Here is a 19558-nt window from a genome sequence, read left to right as displayed (position 1 = left end):
AACATAGTGAAACCCCGTTTCTAAAATACAAAAATTAGCTGAGCATGGTGGCGGGTGCCTGTAATTCCAGCTACTAGGGAGGCTGAGGCAGGAGAATTGCTTGAAGCTGGGAGGCGGAGGTTGCAGTGAGCCAAGATGGCACTGCTGCACTGTAGCCTAGGTGATAGAGCAAGACTCCATCTCAGGAAAAAAAAAAAAAAGGTCTGGAGATGGATGGTGGTGATGGTTGCACAACAAGGCGAACGTACTTAATATTATTTAACTGTAACTTAAAAGTGGTTAAGATAGTACATTTTATTAATATATTATATGTATTTTACCACAATTATATATATATTTTTGAAACAGGGCCTCCCTCCGTCACCCAGGCTGGAGTGCAGTGGTGTGATCTCGGCTCACTGCAACTTTCGCCCCCTGGGCTCAAGCAATCCTCCCACCTCAGCCTCCCAAGTAGCTGGGACCACAGGCGTCTGCCACCATGCCCGGGTAATTTTTTGTATTTTTAGTAGAGACGAGGTCTCACCATGTTGCCCAGCCTGGCCTCAAACTCCTGAGCTCCAGCGATCCACCCGCCTTAACCTCCCAATGTGCTGGGATTATAGATGTGAGCCACTATGCCTGGCACTAACATTTTTAAAAATTATATTTAACAACTGTATTGATCTAAAGATGGGTATAGTAATGTCATATGTTAAAACATGTTCTTCAGCCTAAAAGTTCATTTTTTTTCTTCTGACTTTAAAGAAATTAGAACAACTTTTGTGGGTTCCTAGAATTCCTGTGGACCGCCACGTTTCCTGTGCCTGATAGATGAATTAGCTTTGGATGGGCGCACAGCCCAGCTCAGGGTAGCTGGGTGGACCACCAAGAGTCTGCTGCAATCATGTTCTTGACCATAAGAGAAAGCTTTAATGAAGAAGCTTCCATAACACCATCAAAAAACAATCTGGTATTATATTAAATTGATGTTTTAACTCGGGGAGAATTTGTATATGTAAACAGTTGGAAATCCGTGAATATAGATGCTGGTCTTTCATGTTTTCTGTCTCAGTAGCGTTTTATAATTTGCTTCATTTATGTCTTGCACATTTCATACTACATTTATTATTAGGTATTCTACCATTTTCTACATTATTGCTGGCATCAGCTTTTTTTTTTTTTTTTTTTTTTTTTTTTTTTTAAACAGGGTCTTGCTCTATTGCATAGGCTGGAGTGCATTTGCATGACCTCGGCTCACTGCAACCTCTGCCTCGGATTCAAGCGATTCTTGTGCCTCAGCCTTCCAAATAGCTGCGATTACAGGTGTGCCACCATGCCTGGCTAATTTTTGTTTTTTTTAGTACAGACGGGGTTTCACCATGTTGCCCAGGCTGGTCTCGAACTCCTGACCTCAGGTGATCCGCCTGCCTCAGCCTCCCAAAGTGTTGGGATTACAGGCGTGAGCCACCACGCCCAGCCAGAAAATGCCTATTGCTGGCATTAGTTTTCGTACTCTATCCTGTAGTCAGCCATCTTACGGAGTTCTTATTACTTTTAATAGTCTTAGTAGAATCTTTTAGATTTTCTAGATGTATGTTCAGGTAAATATAAGATATAAATATTTATATCTTTTAAGTTTTTGGCTTATTGCATTAGCTAGAACTTCCAAAATGACCTTAGGTACCAGTGGTGATATCATATACTAACTCTACTTAGATATGGTTCTGAAATCTCTAACTTATTCCATGGGTCTATTCTGTAGCCCTTTCCAGAGCCATATTGTTTTAATCATGTGTAAATAACTGGTGGTGAACCAGCCCATTACAGTTCATCTTGCTTCCAAAAATTTTCTCTTTTTTTTTTTTTTTTTTTTTTTTTTGAGATGGAGTTTCTCTTGTTGCCTAGGCTGGAGTGCCTCTGCTCCCCAGGTTCAAACAATTCTCCCGCCTCAGCCTCCTGAGTAGCTGGGATTACAGGCACGCACCACCACGCCCAGCTAATTTTTGTATTTTTAGTAGAGACGGGGTTTCACCATGTTGGCCAGGCTGGTCTCGAACTCCTGACCTCAGGTGATCTGCCTCCCTCGGCTTCCCAACGTGCTGCGATTACAGGCGTGAGCCACCACCCGGGCCAGGAAATTTATTTTTATTTTTTTATTTTCCTTAGAGTTTGTCTGGGAATGGCTGCCCTTTTTTTTCGAGACAGGGTCTGGCTCTGTTGTCCAGGCTGGAGTGCAATGGCACTAGTACAGCCCACTGCAGCCTGACCTCCCGGGCTCAAGGGATCCTTCCACCTCAGCTTCCCAGGTAGCTGGGACTACAGGCTTGTGCCATGACGCCGGGCTAATTTTTGTATTTTTTTTTTGTAGAGATAGGGTCTCACTGTTTTGCCCAGGTTGGTCTCGAACTGCTGGCCTCAAGTTATCCTCCCGCCTCCACCTCCCAAAGTGCTAGGATTACAGGCGTGAGCCACCACGCACGGCCTGGCTGCTAAATTTTATCGAATGACTTCTCTCCTTCGATTTACTAATGTTAATAAATGGAGAGTAAAGGGGGCATTTATGGGGTTGGGGGCAGAAGACAAGGAAGGCCTCTCCGAGGTGACATTTGTGATAAGACCAGGTACCCTTGTCACAAATATCAGGTTAGAATCTCTTTGCTGTGAGAGCAGAGCGCAGCCGGCAGCAGGAGTGCTTTTCAGGGTTGAGGGCAACAGGAGCCGCGCGGAGTCATCTCACAACCCTGTCCAGAGCACACTTTATTGCTAGGAGGAGATGCGCAAACGGTAGCGATCAGGTAGAGATCCTCGTGTCCCCTTTTATCTCAGGACTTCCAAGGCACTGGTGAGCAGTCTCTACTTAATGAGCAGCCACTGAAGCTTCCCAATGGCGATAATGAGCCTGCATCTGTACCTACCCCACTCCACAGACGAGGAAACTGAGGCTCAAAGAAGCCCGGGTCGCCCCTGGGGCGGACTCCCGAGCCGCGCACTGCCGAGCACGTCCAGCAGGTGGGGGTGGGCGCCCGGGGACGGCGCGGTCCCGGGTATTTTTAGTGGGGTGGGGCCGCCGCCGCCCGCCCCTCCCTCCAGCCTCCCCGCCCCGCCGGGGAAGGCGGGTCCTGGCGGCCAGCGCGCGGTCCGCGCCCACCCGAGCCGCGCCCACCCAAGGAGAGAGGGGCCGGCAGAGCGCGCGGCGTCGGTGCCCTTGACCATGGCGGCGGCTGCGCTCCTGCTAGGGCTGGCGCTGCTGGCACCTCGGGCGGCCGGCTCGGGCATGGGCGCGTGCTACGACGGCGCGGGGCGCCCGCAGCGCTGCCTGCCCGTGTTCGAGAACGCGGCCTTCGGCCGGCTAGCCCAGGCCTCGCACACGTGCGGCAGCCCGCCTGAGGACTTCTGCCCCCACGTGGGCGCCGCGGGCGCGGGGGCGCAGTGCCAGCGCTGCGACGCAGCCGACCCCCAGCGCCACCACAATGCCTCCTACCTCACCGACTTCCACAGCCAGGACGAGAGCACCTGGTGGCAGAGCCCGTCCATGGCCTTCGGCGTGCAGTACCCCACCTCGGTCAACATCACCCTCCGTCTGGGTAAGTGCGGGCTGGGGGCACCGCCACCGCACCCCCTGTCCCCACTCCACTGGGGGTCTGAGGCCAAGGCCTGAGCTGCTGTGCGCCCAGGTTGGGCTGCAGGACCCAGATATGGTGTTGGGTTATGGGCGGCTCAGAAATAGGAATTAGGCTGGGTGAGGTGGCTCAGTCCTGAAATCCCAGCACTTTGGGAGGCCGAGTTGGGAGGGTCGCTTGAGCCCAGGAGTTCAAGATCAGCCTGGGCAACGTAGTGAGATCCCATCTTTACAAAAAATAAAGAAAAATAGGCCGGGCGCGATGGCTCACATCTGTAATCCCAGCACTTTGGGAGGCCGAGGTGGGTGGATAACTTGAGGTCAGGAGTTCCAGACCAGCCTGGCCAACATGGTGAAAACTCTACTAAAGTCTTTACTAAAAATAGAAAAATTGGCCAGGGGTGGTGGTACTTGCCTGTAGTTCCAGCTACTCAGGAGGCTGGGGCAGGAGAATTGCTTGAACCCGGAAGGCGGAGGTTGCAGTGAGCCGAGATTACACCACCTTAGTCCAGCCTGGGCCACGAAGCTAGACGCCGTCTCAAAAAAAAAAAAAAAAAAAAAAAATAGCTGGGCGTGATGGTGCACAGCTATGGTCCCAGCTACTCAGGAGGCTGAGGCAGGAGGATCACTTAAGACTGGGAGGTTGAGGCTGCAGTGAGCTATGACAGTGCCACTGCACTACAGCCTGGGCTACAGAATGAGACCCTATCTCTTAATAAAAAGAAAGAATGAACAAAAGAAGAAAAAAACCAGGACCTGTACCCCTAGATAGCCAGAAGGCTAGACTGAGGGGTGCCCTGTGGGGCGGGAGGGGCAGGGAGTCCCTTGCAGAGCTGTGGTTCTAGGTTGTGATTATAATCCCCTGTAATGGTTTTCCATCCTAGGCCGGAACTGTTGGGGAGGTGACACACCAAGGACTGAGTTGGTCACCCTGTAGGGCAGGGGCTCTTGATCTTGGGGCTTCCGGTCAACTTCAGTTACTCAGTGGACCCCTGAAGCTGCCTGTAGTCATTGGGTGGGTTCTGGAAGATAGAAGTTGTGTCATTCATCACTGCACAGGCAAAGTTTAACCCTCTGGGCAAGGAGGACTGTCTCTTCGTGCTGCTGGGTAGCTGCGCCCGGTGGCGTGGCCTCTCCACCCTGCTCATGACTTGCCGAGGTGCAGGAGCCCTTAGATCTCCAGGAATCACAATCTAGAGTCTGAACCCAGCCCTGGTTCTCAGCCCCTGCCCCCACTGCAGGGAGCTGGAATGCTCTCTCCTCCCTCGGAGTTCAGCCCAGTTCCCATGTCCTCTGTGGCCGGGTAGGCGCTCAGTGTCTTTCCTGTTGCAGCCTCCACTGCCCTTTCAGGAGGGGCTGGTATCACTAGTTAGACTCCCTTATCTTCCAGGTCAGTCTCCCAAAGCTTTGAAAACTCAAATTATTTTTGTAACTCATTTTGGCTGCTAAACCTGACCTGAGGCTGTTTATAAGCTATGTTTATCCTGGTGAGAATGAATATTCATTCGCTTTGCTACTGAAATCTCATCTGAGTACAGCCGGCAGCCCCAGACCCCACTGCGGGTATTAGCACAATATATGGTATAAGGCCTGCATCATCTTTCTAAAAGCTGAAAAATTCTCAATTCCCAAACACATCTGGAGCCTCGGAGTTTGGATTAGGGATGATGGGACTGTCTCCCATGTTTCAGATGAGAAAATTGAGGTTCAGAGAGGTTGTTGTGCACAAAGGCACACAGCTGCTAAGTGACCATCTGAGCGTGGACATCTGAGGACATCAGAGGTCAGAGCATAAACTCCTTGATGTGAGTTCTGCCACCATCAACTGAGTCAGCTCCACCTCAACCGGTGACAGTGTCCTGGGGAGGGCTGGGAAGTGACATTGGAGTGGGGGGGGGACCGTGAGCCCCCTTTGCAGAGCACACAGGTACTAGCTGCCACCCCAGCAGCTCCCTTCTTGGACCACATCACCTTCTCTCGGCCTGTCTGGATCCCTAGGTGGGGCTTCTGGACGGGACAAGGGGGAGGGGACAGGAAGCCAGTGGGGAGGGGGGAGTCTGGGGGAGCTGTCTGAATGGAGCTGGCAGGACCCCAAGGCCACAGGGGAAGGAATCTGGGACAGGGTGGGGAGTTGCGGGGGAGACACAGCGCTGCATGGCAAAGGGTATCACATGTGTCCTGGGAACCCAGGGGCCAAGGAAAGGGCTCAGCCCAGGCACAAACAAGGTGGGAGGAAGTTGGGAGAAATGGCCAAGGTTTTGGATTTGGGGTAGTTCCTGTTTACTGAGCCTGGTGTGCCAGGCCCTGGGCTGAGCCATGTGCCGTCGTTGAACTCTGCCTAGAACTTTAGAAGCAGGGTGGTTCTGATCCTTCTGAAAGCAAGGAAACTGAGAGCTTCCACACTGTGAATGAAGAGAGCGAAGACACACACACACACACTCTCACACACACACTCACACACACTCACATCACACACACATACACTCACACACACTCACATCACACACACATACACTCACACACACACTTTCACACACACTCTCACACTCACACACACACTTTCACACACACTCTCACACTCACACACACTTTCACACACACTCTCACACTCACACACACACTCTCACACTCACACACACTCTCACACACTCACACACACATACACACACACACACACACACTCACACACACACACACTCTCTCCCTGCTGTGTCTTACCCCGGTGAGCATTCTTTCTGTTTTGTTACCAAAAACCAGGCATATAGGAGTCCACAAGTTTGAGTGACAGGGTCACCTCCTCTGTCCTGTGCTCTGGGGCCAGCTCAGCATTCTCGTTTGCCTGCTCTGGGAGGCAGAATAGGGTAGAAATCACGAAAGGGGGCTTTGGACTTAGGCCCAGCAGAGCCACTCACTGGGCAAGCAGCATCCCCTCTCTCAGCCTCAGTTTCCTCACCTGTACCTTGCGGATAAGAGTCGCCACCTCCTGAGCAGCTGTTCAGGTTCATGAGCCCGGGTCGGAGCCATGGCAGTCCGTGTGTGTGACCAGCGGGGCTGCTGAGATGGCTCAGGGCTGAGGCTCCCCTGCGGGTGGGCTCCCTTGCAGGGATTGAGAAATGCTCATCCCGGCCACCCTGCCTCCTCAAAGACGTCCTGACCCTGGGCTCTGTTTACGCACAAGGGGCGCCGGGGGCTCAGTGCAGCCCCAGATTTGGCCTCTTTTTGGTTTTCTGTGACTTAGGTTTGCTCCAGGCTAAGCCATGGCTTGCATAATAGCGGGGGAAGGAGAGGCCTGGGATTGTCAGTGTCCCCTGTGGAGGCCGTCTGACAACCTCTCCTCCTGGTCCTTAGGCCACCTCTGCTGGCTCTGTCCCCCACTGCTCTCTCTCCTTGAAGGCTCATGGGAGGGGAGAGTGGGCGGCCAGCTCTGGCCCGGGGTCTCCTAGAGGGAATGGGGTGAGGGGCAGGGAAGGAGATGGAGGTCGCCGTGTTCCCAGCCCCCCGTGGCTCTCGGACATCTGTTCCCGATCCTCCCGTCATCTCTGAGCTGAGCCTTTGTGTCTGGGATGAAAGGCAGCAGTGGGGTCTGGCAGCCCCAGCCTGCCACCAAGGCCCAGGGAGGCCACTGGGCTGGGGCCTGGGAGTCAGTGGGGGTGTGAGGGGAGTGGACAGTGACAGGGGTACAGACCGTTCCTGGGCTCTCACCATGTGCCAAGGACTCGCCCAGGCAGCATTCCACACCGGCGTGCTTTGTTCTTTTACAGACAGCAAAACTGAGGCGCTGAGGGTGAGATCACACACCCTTAGGATCACACAAGTCAACAAATGGTGGCCCCTGGGACCGTCCCCCTAACTGCTGCACTTGGGAATGAAGAGGGTCCGGGCTAGGCTGGTCCACATGCTTCAAGCCTCGGTCCTGGGAGGAACAGTGCGGGCTGTGGCTTTCAGTGGGCCGGGGGAGTCTCCTGCCCGCTTGCACTTAGATCGCTGAGAATCTCCTGGAATCACAGAAAGACCTGAGTCCCCAAGCGGATGAGTTCTCCCCTCCCGCCCCTGCAGGTTCTGGATGCCCCTGCGTGGAACTGATTTCTTCTTGCTTTCATTTAGCTGTTTGCTTGGTGGTCACCCAGCCTTGGCTCACTGGCCACAGGATGCAGCTGTGAACAGGGCTATGTGCGGCCCCTGTCCTGGGGGGCTCGGGGACCGCCAGAAGGCAGCCTGTAGTGAGCAATGCTGCGAACGAGGATGTATGCTCTGAGAACAGGCACTGGGGCGCATGAGCCTCATCAATAGGATCAGGCAGGGTCTTGCTGAGACCTGAAGGATGGTAGGAGCTGGCAAAAGAGGAAAGGATGTTCCAGGCCGAGGGAGCAGCATCAAGAGGCAGAGGCAGCTCTGTGTGTTCTGTGACAGGCCGGGCCTGGATGGCCTGAGTGCAGACACCAAGAAGACGCTGCGGTCTGGCCAGCCACAGCGAGGAGCTGGGCCTCGGGGGACTGGACATTAGGGGGACCCTGCGGCCCCTGAGGGGCCCTGGAGCCAGCTGGGTCTCCTGAGCTTTGGCTCCGTTCTGTCTTCCTGTCAAGTGGGTGGCTGCGTTTGCCTTGGCCTGGGCCAGTGCTGGGGGCCGAGTCCTCCCTCCTGCTCCCTGGGGGTTCTGGCTGGAACGCTGAGCCCCGAGCAGGGCAGGGGGTCAAGGAAGCGGCTGCTTAGCCTCCATCCACCCACAGAACTGCCCCCCAGGCCCCTGGGCCCAGCTGGCCTTGGCCCCCTCTGTCTCTCTGGGCCTCCCAGGACTAATGCAGGAGATGCAGGGGTAGGAAGTCACAAAGCCCAGGAAGGGTGTAGGCAGCCTCCCATGGCCTCCGCGTCATGCCTGTCCACTTCCCACACTGCCCTCCAGCAAGGCCTTGGCTGGGCCAAGGCACTGTCTCTCCTCCAGTGCTTTACATGTGCTGTGGCTTCTGCCCAGCACACTTCTCCTCCCACCTTCAGCCTAACTCACGTCTTGTTCATCCACAAAACCATTGCATGTCTGCCAATCCCTGTGCTGAGCCCTGGGGATGCCTGTCTGCCCCACTCAGCTTAGCGGTGCCGCCTCTGGAAAGCCCCTCGCCCCTCCAAGTTTGGGCAGAGGGCCTGCCCGTGCATCCTTGCAGCCCCTAATCCTCCTTCCACCAGAGTCTGGATTACACTGCATGAGGGCTTGGTTTGTTTATGTCCATCCCTATCTCTGAGCTGCCAGAGGGAATGCCTGTTTTCACATCTGTACCCTAGCGCCCAGCCTGCATTTGCCTACTGCGCAGGGTGCTGGGTAAAGGTTGGTCAGGCGAATGAATGGAAGAGCAGCTCAAATTTCACTGAGGCTGTGTGAGACTCACACCTGTAATCCCAGCACTTTGGGAGGCACAGACGGGAAGATCCCTTGAACCAGAAGTTCAGGGTCAGCCTGGGCAACAAAGTGAGACCCTGTCTTTACAAAAATAAAAATAGAAATGAAAAAATTAGCCGGGCATGGGGGCAAGTGCCTGTAGTCCCAGCTGCCTGGAAGGCTGAGGTGGGAGGATCACTGGAGCCTACGAGTTCGAGGCTGCAGTGAGCTGTGATCACACCACTTCACTCCAGCCTGGGCAACAGAGCGAGACCCTGTCTCAGAAAAAAGAAAAATGTAGTTGAACGAATGCTTCATGCCTGAGACTGTTCCAAGTGCTTCCAAGGCATTTGTTCATGTAGCCCTGTTATTGTTATGCCTATTTTGCAAATGGGGAAACCGAGACACTACATTGCAGTCACTTGCCCAGTGAACCTGAGGGAGTTCAGGTATTTTGCCCAAGGCCACAGAGGCAGGAATTGGTGGGGCTGGGCTGTGAACCCCAGGGTTGCAAGATGGCACTGTGTTTCCTTGCTGAGAGCGAGGGAGTGAGGAATTCATGGAGGAAGGACCCCCAGCCTTGCAGGTGCCTCCCATACTCCTAAGCCACGGCGTTCATGGCAGTGCTGCCATCCTCCCGGCCCAGCCCTGCCCTGCCCTGCCCTGCTCTCCCTTGCCCAGGCTCCAGCTGCTTGGTCTACCTCCCTTCCCTGTGGCCCCTTGTCCCAGGCAAGCCCTCCCAGCAGCTGTGCCCTTGCCCACCTCATGCCCTGGCTTTGCTTATTTAAATCATCATCGACATCCAGGACTCCACCTGCACCTTTCGCCCTGGCTCGGTCTCCACCTGAGCCCTTGACTGGGTAATTTGAGCAGCCTCCTCAACACCGACCACTCTGGATGTCATGCAAGCGCCCCCATGAGCAAAGGCTATGCAAGGGCCCCTGTGTGCATAGAGGTATTTTCTTTTCTTTTTTATTTGTTTGAGACAGAGTCTTGCTCCACTGCTCAGGCTGGAGTGCAATGGTGCAATCTTGGCTCATTGTAACCTCCACCTCCCAGGTTCAAGCAATTCTCCTGCCTCAGCCTCCTGAGTAGCTGGGATTACAGGTTCCCGCCACCACACCTGGCTAATTTTTTTGTATTTTTAGTGGTGATGGGGTTTCATCGTGTTGGCCAGACTGGTCTCGAACTCCTGACCTCAGGTGATCTGCCCGCCTCAGCCTCCCAAAGTGCTGGGATTACAGGCGTGAGCCATGGCACCTGGCCCATAACAGCATTTCCACAGTAGCCAAAGCCGAGGCAGCCTAAGTGTCCACCAAGGGGTGAATGATGAGCAAGAGCAAATGTGGTCCATCCATCCGGTAGAATATTACTCAGCCCTGAAAAGGAAGGAGATTCTCACACAGCCACAGTACAGATGAACCTTGAGGACAGTATGCTAAGGGAAAGAAGCCAGTCAAAATAGAACAAATACTGCAGGGTTCCACTGATATGAGAGGCACCCTGGGATAGTCAGATCCACAGAGACAGAAGGTAGAATGCTGGTTGCCAGGGGCTGGGGGAGGGGCAGTGGAGAGTGTTTCATGGGGACAGTGTTTCAATTTGGGAAGATGAAAGCGTTCTGGAGATGGATGGTGGTGAAGGTTGCACAACAATGTGAGCTGTGCAAATGGTTAAGATGGTAAGTGTCATGTTAGGCGTATTTCACCACAATAAAAGAAGGTTTGGGGAGAAGTACATGTTGGCCCTGTGGGAAGGCAGCTTGGTGACATGGATGAAGACCCACTAGAATATTCCTGGTCTTTGGCAAAGGAATCCTACTTCTGGGAATTAAAATAAGGGAAGGGTCCTAATGCATGAAAATGTTCATCGAGGCGTTCTTTATAGTAGGGAAAAATTGGAACCATAAGGGAATAGTTAAGTAAATTGTAGGACATAAATTCACATGGTGATTGGAGCCATTCAGTGCAACAGCTGACAAAGGGTTTGTAATACACAGGGAGCGCTTAAGTCAAAATGTTGAATGGAGAAAAAGACACAAGTTGGTACATGTGGAATCATCAGATTTATATTTTAAAATCCCTAAAGAGTAGGCAAAAAAGAAAGACATCAAACTGGTAAAAGCGTGTTTGTCCTCAGGACTTGCAGCGACTTTTCTTCCATTTTTCGTGTTTCTACATTTTCCCAATATTCTCTCATGAAGCTTGTTCTAATTTAAAAACTGGAGAGAACACATTGCTACAGTTTTTTTTTTTTTTTAAAGCACCCGCATCGCTATGTTTTGTTTTAAGATGTTTTTCAAAGTTCTGGTGCAGCACAGCTTGGCATCGTAACTCCCAACCCCTTAAAAGAAAGCGTGCGGAGCAAACAGAGTCCGGATCTGGGGGCGGCCTGGTGTCTGTGTCCGTTTGGAGCAGAGGTTTCACGTCTTGGAACCAGGTGGGCGACTGGCCCAGATGTGCATTCGCTAAAGGATGCTGTGCGCGGGCTGCTGTGGGTCGCCGGTGCAGACTCCTTGGTAAACATCTAGCAGCCAGACACGTCTCGGGAGGGGAGCTTGGAGCCACTTAAAAGGTAGCTGGCAGCTAGAAGCGTGATCGGAAAAAGGCAGTCACTGGGACTTCATGCAAAGGAGCAGCCTCACGCCATAGGAAACATCCCGGCTTTTCCGTCCTTGCCAAACCAGGAGGTGAGAGAAGACGCAGCAATATCACAGAGACACAGACGGGACTTTTTGTTACAAGAGTTAATTAGAGGCTGGGCATGGTGGCTCACGCCTGTAATCCCAGCACTTTGGGAGGCTGAGGCTGGTGGATCACTTGAGGTCAGGAGTTCGACATCAGCCTAGCCAACATGGTGAAACCCTGTCTCTACTAAAAAAAAAAAAAAAAAAAAAAAAAAAAAAAATTAACCAAGCATTGTGGTGGGCGCCTATAATCCCAGCTGCTTGGGAGGCTGAGGCAGCAGAATCGCTTGAACCAGAGGCAGAAGTTGCAGTGAGTCGAGATCAGACCACTGCACTGCAGCCTGGGTGATAGTAAGACTCTATTCCAAAAAAAAAAAAAAAAAAAAAAAAAAGACCGGGTGTGGTGGTTCAACCTGTAATCCCAGCACTTTGGGAGGCTGAGGTGGGCGGATCACCTGAGGTCAAGAGTTCGAGACCAGCCTGGTCAACATGGCAAAACCCCGTCTCTACTAAAAATACAAAAATTAGCCAGGCATGGTGGTGTGCGCCTATAATCCCAGCTACCCAGGAGGCTGAGGCAGGAGAACCGCTGGAACCCGGGATGCAGAGGCTGCAGTGAGCTGAGATTGCACTGCTGCACTGCAGCCTGGGCAACAAAGCAAGACTCCATCTCAAAAACTAACTAAATAAGTAAATAAATAAATAAATAAATAAATAAATAAAAGCAGCTTAATCCCTCCTTTGTGATGAAAAGGTTTCTTCCAAAGGCAACCAAAAGGCTGGGAAAGGAGTGGCCCCAAGAATTTTTTTTTTTTTTTCCTGGAGTTGAAGTCTCACTCTGTAGCCCAAGCTGGAGTGAAGTGGCACGATCTCGGCTCACTGCAACCTCTGCCTCCTACATTCAAGCGATTCTTGTGCTTCAGCCTCCCGTGTAGCTGGTACTACAGGTGCGTGCCACCATGCCCGGCTAATTTTTTGTATTTTTTTTTTTTTTTTTTTTTTTTTTTTTGAGACGGAGTCTTGCTCTGTCGCCGAGACTGGAGTGCAGTGGCCGGATCTCGGCTCACTGCAAGCTCCGCCTCCCGGGTTTACGCCATTCTCCTGCCTCAGCCTCCCGAGTAGCTGGGACTACAGGCACCCGCCACCTCGCCCGGCTAGTTTTTTGTATTTTTTACTAGAGACGGGGTTTCACCGGGTTAGCCAGGATGGTCTCGATCTCCTGACCTCGTGATCCGCCCGTCTCGGCCTCCCAAAGTGCTGGGATTACAGGCTTGAGCCACCGCGCCCGGCCAATTTTTTGTATTTTAGTAGAAACGAGGTTTCACCATGTTGCCCAGGGTGGTCTCGAACTCCGGAGCTCAGGTGATCCGCCCACCTCGGTCTCCCAAAGTGCTGGGATTACAGGTGTGAGTCACCATGCCCGGCCCCCAAGATCTTTTAAACAGCGACGAGAATTAAAACCTGCAGCCCTGGCTGGGCGCGGTGGCTCACGCCTGTAATCCCAGCACTTTGGGAGGCCGAGGCGGGTGGATCACGAGGTCAGGAGTTCAACACCAGCCTGACCAAGATGGTGAAACTCCGTCTCTACTAAAAATACAAAAAGTAGCTGGGCGTGGTGGCACGTGCCTGTAATCCCTGCTACTCAGGAGGCTGAGGCAGAGAATTGCTTGACCCCGGGAGGCGGAGGTTGCAGTGAGCTGAGATCATGCCATTGCACTCCAGCCTGGGCAACAGAGCGAGACTCCATCTCAAAAAAGAAAAAAAAAAAAAAAACCTGCAGCCCTAGCCCAGCCCCTCACAAGCTCCAGGGGCTAATGAGGCTTCTGGGTGATTGAGACAGCTGTGTTCCTATCAGGAAAGCCAAGCCAAGGTGTCATCCTCAACTGTTAGCTGGTGGTGACACTGCTCGGGAGCACTTGGCTTCCATCACCTCCAGGCCGCCCGATACGCTATTCTCTGTGCCTAGAATTCTGTTCCTTCTGCTCTCCTCACCTGTCTGGCTCCCATGCACCCCTGCTCATCCCACCAGCTTACTAGACCACATGCCCCAAACTTACTTCTCACCACCTCCTCCCTCTCCATGCTCCTGCCAGCCTGAACTACAGGCTTCACCACGAGGTGGCCACAGCTCTGCCAACATCCTGCCTGGTGTGGAATGCACCTTCTCCTCACCATCCCTGGCTAATGGCTGCTCATCCTTGAAACCGTAGGTTCAAGTGCCTTGTTGGTGCTCCCACAGCCTCCCTGGGCTACTTTGGCCTGTTCTATAAAGACCTGTCTGTCGGCTGGGCACGGCGGCTCACGCCTCTGATCCCAGCACTTTGGGAGGCTGAGGCAGGCAGATCACTTGAGGTCAGGAGTTCAAGACCAGCCTGGCCAACATGATGAAATCCCATCGCTACAAAAATACAAAAATTAGCCAGGCTTGGTGGTGCATGCTTGTAATCGCCGCTACTCAGGAGGCTGAGGCAGGAGAATGGCTTGAACTCAGGGTTCGGAGGTTGCAGTGAGCCAAGATTGTGCCACTGTACTCCAGCCTAGACAACAGAGTGAGACTCTGTCTCAAAACAAACAAACAAACAAACAACAATAACAAAAACAAGACCTGCCTCTCTCTCCCCGCCTGTCACCTCCGCTTGGGGCAGGTGCCATGAATCCTTATTGCTGAGCATGGCACCTGGCACACAAGAGGTGCCCAATAAATGCTTGCCAGACGAATGAGTAGATTCGAGGCAGGATTTGTACCTTCAAGGAGTTTATAATCCAGTGAGAGAGTGGAGACAGCAGGTAGTCCTGACAGTATGGGACACTGTCCCAAGTGTGCCTGGGAGTCATGATCCCTGCATGAGTCTGTGTTTAAAACAATAGCCAGCATTTAGTAGGCACCTGCTGTGTGCCAGGTGCTTTGCCAAGTGCTTTACAGGCACTGTATGGCTGAGATCCCCAAACGCTTCATTTACTAGTGAGGAGTCAGGCTCAGGGAGGAGAAGGACTTCCTCAATGTCATGCCCAAAGTCACGGCACAAAACCAGGGCGCCCTCCTACTCAGGAGTCCATGGGACCCCAGAGAGAAGGGACTGCCTAGGAAGGGGGTGAAGGGGGTTCTGGTGCCCATGGAGACATGGAGGTCCCACCCGCCCCCCTCCCGGTCTTCACCTGCTGGCTGAGCCAGCAGCTGGGCACAGCAGAGCATCCCCCACCAGCCGCCCCGCACCGCCCAAGCCAAACAGCAGGAGCGCCAAGTTGCATCCTCTCCAGCCAGCTGGAACATAAAGCCCATCAAGAATGACACCAGGACAGTCATAAAAATCAAGCCAGCCCACATCCGGCACTGACCAAGCAGAATGAGCTCAGTATGAAGAGGCTTATTTTGGGAAAATGGAAACAAAACAAAGCCCTTTAATTAGAGCCATCTGGGGAATAGTGGCCTGTGAGTGGGGCGGGAAGGGCTAGGGTGGAAAGTTGAGCTGGGAATGCATGGGTGAGGCTGCCCTGCCCACCTCAAGCATTAGAACCAGGCGGGTGAGCTGCTCCCAGCCTGCAAGGGAGTCACACACACAGCAGGGTCCCTGAGCCCCATCTGACCACCCACTGTTCCTGTTCTTCCTCTCCCAGGCGAACTCTTGGCAATTCTGGGTGTGGTGACTCCCTGTGAGGAGCTGGGGACTCCCCATGGCCATGACACCAGATACCACAAGACCCTGGCTGAACCAGGGCTAGGCTCCATCACAGCCCTCCCATCTTGGCACTAAGTCTAAGCCCCAAATATGAATCAAGATTGCCAAGTCTGAAAAAACAAAAAGATTGCCAAGTGCTCCTCTAACCTGGGGAGACCAAACAGTTTTCCTTGGATTGATTGTTGCCTAGGGCTTTGTGTTAAGAAGGATTCCGAGGTACAGTCTGAGCTGAAACATGACTGAGACATGACTACACGTTTGCAAAGAGAGGTGGCAGGGCATTCCAGACCATTGCAATAAGTCAGGGAACAGATGAGGGGCTGAGAGAATGACAGAGAGGAGGGCAAACACAAGGAATATTCCAGTGAATGAGCTAGTGATCTGGAGAATACTGAGGTCACTCGCTGAGGAGGGAGGTGATTCACCAGCTTCTTGTTTTGGTGCATAGAGAGACTAGGGGAGGAAGGAAGATGCCTTTATTTTTTTTCCCCCAAATACATATAACACAAACGTGGAGTCTGGCTTTTGATTCTTTTGGGTATATCCCCAGAAGTGGGAGTACTGGATCCTATGGCAAAAAAAAAAAAAAAAAAAAAAAAAACCTATTCTTTTTTTTTTTTTTTTTTTGAGACAGAGTCTCGCTCTGTCGCCCAGGCTGGAGTGCAGTGGCCGCATCTCAGCTCACTGCAAGCTCCGCCTCCCAGGCTTACGCCATTCTTCTGCCTCAGCCTCCCATGTAGCTGGGACTACAGGCGCCCGCCACCTCGCCCGGCTAGTTTTTTGTATTTTTTAGTAGAGACGGGGTTTCACCGTGTTAGCCAGGATGGTCTCGATCTCCTGACCTCGTGATCCGCCCGTCTCGGCCTCCCAAAGTGCTGGGATTACAGGCTTGAGCCACTGCGCCCGGCCCATTGTAGGTTCTTGTTTGGAGTGACACAGGCTCTTCACTGCTTACAAGGCTATTCTTGAGTTGCAAAAATTCTCTCTCCATGCTTTTTCCTGTATTCCTCTATTCGATCTCGGCTGCCACAGAAAGCAGACAGCAGTCAGAGAGAACGCACAGGGACGCTCTTTTTGCATCTGTAGTGGAAACCTTAGCAGACAGTAACTGCTCTGGGGCTGTCAAATAGATGCATTGTTTTTAGTTTTTTCAGGAACCACCAGTTTTCCATAGCGGCTGCACCGTTTCACATTCCCACCCACAGTGCACAAGGGTTCCAACGTCTCCATATCCTTGCCAACACTTGTTATTTTCTGTTTTTTTTTTTTTGTTTTTTTGTTTTTTTTAATAATAGCCACCCTAATGGATGTGAGGTCCAATTATACATATATATATATAAAACTGTGTAGGGGAAAACTCCTCAAAATGTATTTTTCCTCTGCTCTCAGACCACAAGCATCGTCAACACAGAAGACTTCTGAGACCAAATGCGTGGAGTTTTCCCCCACACAACAAGCAGCGGTACCAGCTGGGTGTCCTCTAATTCAGTTCCAACACAATCTAGTCAGAGATAACATCAGATCCCACAGGTTGAGAGCTCAGTCCCCAAGGCTGTCTTCCGCCACACACACCGGTCGCAAGTCAAGGCCTCAGAAACTTCTGACAGATTAGCTTCAAGTTCCCATGACCCCTTCTTTGGGTTCAATCGGTTTGCTGGAGCAGCTCGCAGAACTCAGGGTAACAGATGGACCGGTTTATTATAGAGACTATTGCAAAGGACGCAGATGAAGAGATGAGCAGGGTGAGGAACGGTGAAGGGGCGGGAGCTTCCATGCCTCCCCCGGGTGCCACCCTCCAGAAACCTCCTTGTGTTCAGCCATCCAGAAGCTCCCTGAATCCTGTCCTTGGCTTTTTATGGATGCTTCATGCATCAGCATAGCTTCCCCTGGGTATAGGGTGGGACCCTCTCTTGGAGGGTCTTAAGACTCACAGAAAGGTGGGGGAGCTTTAGAATGAAAGGAGGGCAGGAGAAGGCAGAGGCCTGCCCCTGAGGCCCAACACACCCAACATTCAAACAAAAGACCATAAGGAGGGCTGTGGGAGTCATAAGCCAGGAGCTGTGGATGAAAACACACACACACACACACACACATATATATATATATTGTTTTTTGTGTAGAGACACGTTCTAACTATGTTGCCCAGGCTGGTTTCAAACCCCTGGGCTCAAGTGATCCTCCCCGCCCTCGGCCTCCCAAAGTGCTAGGATTACAGGCGTGAGCCACCACACCCAGCCCAACAACTGATATCTATCATAACACCACAGTTAACATATATCGTATATATAACAGCTTTAGGAGATATAATTCCCATACCATATAATATACCCATCTAAACTATGCAATCCAGTGGTGTTTAATATATACACAGAGTTGTGCAGCCCTCACCGCAATCAACTTTAGAATATCTTTATTTATTTACTTATTTTGAGACAGGGTCTCACTCTGTTGCGCAGGCTGGAGTGCAGTGGCACAATCACGGCTCACTGCAGCCTCTACCTCCTGAGGGCAAGCCATCCTCCCACCTCAGCCTCTCAAGTAGCTGGGATATGCAAGCCACCACACCCAGCTAATTTTTAAATTTGTTCTTATTTATTTATTTTTTGTAGGCCGGGTGTGGTGGCTCATGCCTGTAATCCCAGCACTTTGGGAGGCTGAGGCGGGCGGATCACAAGGTCAGGAGATCGAAACCATCCTGGCTAACACGGTGAAACCCCGTCTCTACTAAAAATACAAAAAATTAGCCAGACGAGGTGGCGGGCGCCTGTAGTCCCAGCTACTTGGGAGGCTGAGGCAGGAGAATGGCGTGAACCTGGGAGGCGGAGCTTGCAGTGCACGCCACTGCACTCCAGCCTGGGCGACAGAGCGAGACTTCCATCGCAAAAATAAATAAATAAATAGAGACAGGATCTTGCTATGTTACCCAGGCTGGTCTTAAACTCCTGGGCTCAAGTGATCCTCCAGCCTCAGCCTCCTAAAGTGCTGGGATGACAGGTGTGAGCCACTAAGCCCGGCTTGGAACACCTTTATTACCCTGTACCTATTAGCAGTCACTTTCTGTTTCCCCCCCATCCCCATCCTGAACCCCTATCCTGTGACAACCACCTGTCTTCTTCCTATCTCTGTAGATTTGCCTATTCTGGACATTTACGTGGAATCCCATAAAATGTGGCCTTTGGTGATTAGCTTCTGCTACTTAGTGTAATGTTCTCGTGGTTCATTCTTGTGGTTGCTTATGTCAGCACTTCATTTCTTCTTGTAGCCCCATCATATTCCATCATATGATATACCACGTTTTATTGATTCATTCATCAGTTGGTGGGCATTGGAGTTGTTCCCACTCTTTGGCTGTTATACAAAGAAAGCTGCTGTGAACATCCATATGTACGTTTTGTGTGGATGTATGTTATGTGTTTTCATTTCTCTTGAGTATATGCTGAGGAGTGGAATTGCTGGGTCCTTTGATAACCCCATGTCTAACATTTTGAGGAACTGCTGGGCTGTTTTCCAAAGTGGCTGCCCCATTTTACATTCCCGTCAGTGGCGTATGAGGGTTCCAATGCCCCCACTTCCTCACCAACACTTGTTATTATCTCTGTCGATGCTAGCCAGCCTAGTGGGTGTGAAGGGGATCTCATTATGGTTTTGACTTGCATTTCCCCTCTGGCCAATGATGTGGAGCATTTTTTTCTTGTGTTTCTGGGCCATTCATATATCCACTTTGGAGAAATGTCTATTCAAAACCTTTGCCGTTTTTGTTGTTTTCTTTTTTGAGATAGAGTCTCACTGGGTTGCCCAGGTTAGAGTGCCAGGTTCTCACTTGGTTGCCCAGGTTGGAGTGCAGTGGTGTGATCATGGCTCACTGCAGCCTCAACCGCTTGGGTTCAATCAGTCCTCCCACCTCAGCCTCCCAAATAGCCTGGAGGCACAGGCCACCGCGCTCGGCTCATTTTTTATATTTTTTGTAGAAGTGGTGTTTCACCATGTTACCCTGGCTGGTTGCGAACTCCTGGGCTCAAGCAATCTACTTCCCCTTTGCCTGTTTTTAATCGGGTTGTCTTTTTGAGTGGTAAGTATTCTTTATATATTCTGGGTAAGTCCCTTATCAGATATATGATTTGCAACTATTTTCTCCCACTGTGTGGGTTGCCTTTTCATTTTCTCAGTGGTATTCTTTGAAGGACAGAAGTTTTGGTTTTGATTAAGTCCAGCTTATATATTTTTTCTTT

General features: G+C 51.8%; 1 protein-coding gene and 1 non-coding gene across 5 annotated transcripts in view; one reads left to right on the top strand and one right to left on the bottom strand.

The window, feature by feature from the left end:
- The first annotated feature begins 2123 nt into the window (after positions 1-2123).
- LAMC3 (laminin subunit gamma 3) overlaps positions 2124-19558 on the top strand; it is a 92678-nt gene continuing 75243 nt past the window's right edge. For all 4 annotated transcript variants that reach the window (XR_003723114.2, XM_015116548.3, XM_077967438.1 and 1 more), the window contains exon 1: positions 2124-3563. Coding sequence is in view for 3 of the 4 variants with exons in the window: in XM_015116548.3 (XP_014972034.3) it covers positions 2864-3563 (700 nt within the window). In the remaining variant the exon portion in view is untranslated. The remainder of the gene's footprint in view (positions 3564-19558) is intronic.
- LOC114672910 (small nucleolar RNA SNORA31) lies at positions 16327-16465 on the bottom strand. Its single transcript, XR_013405665.1, has one exon. It is a non-coding gene; the product is annotated as a small nucleolar RNA SNORA31 (small nucleolar RNA).

Source organism: Macaca mulatta, chromosome 15 (assembly GCF_049350105.2).
Source record: "Macaca mulatta isolate MMU2019108-1 chromosome 15, T2T-MMU8v2.0, whole genome shotgun sequence".
In the NCBI taxonomy this organism is placed as follows: domain Eukaryota; kingdom Metazoa; phylum Chordata; class Mammalia; order Primates; family Cercopithecidae; genus Macaca; species Macaca mulatta.
This window is presented reverse-complemented; position numbering and strand designations above follow the sequence as displayed.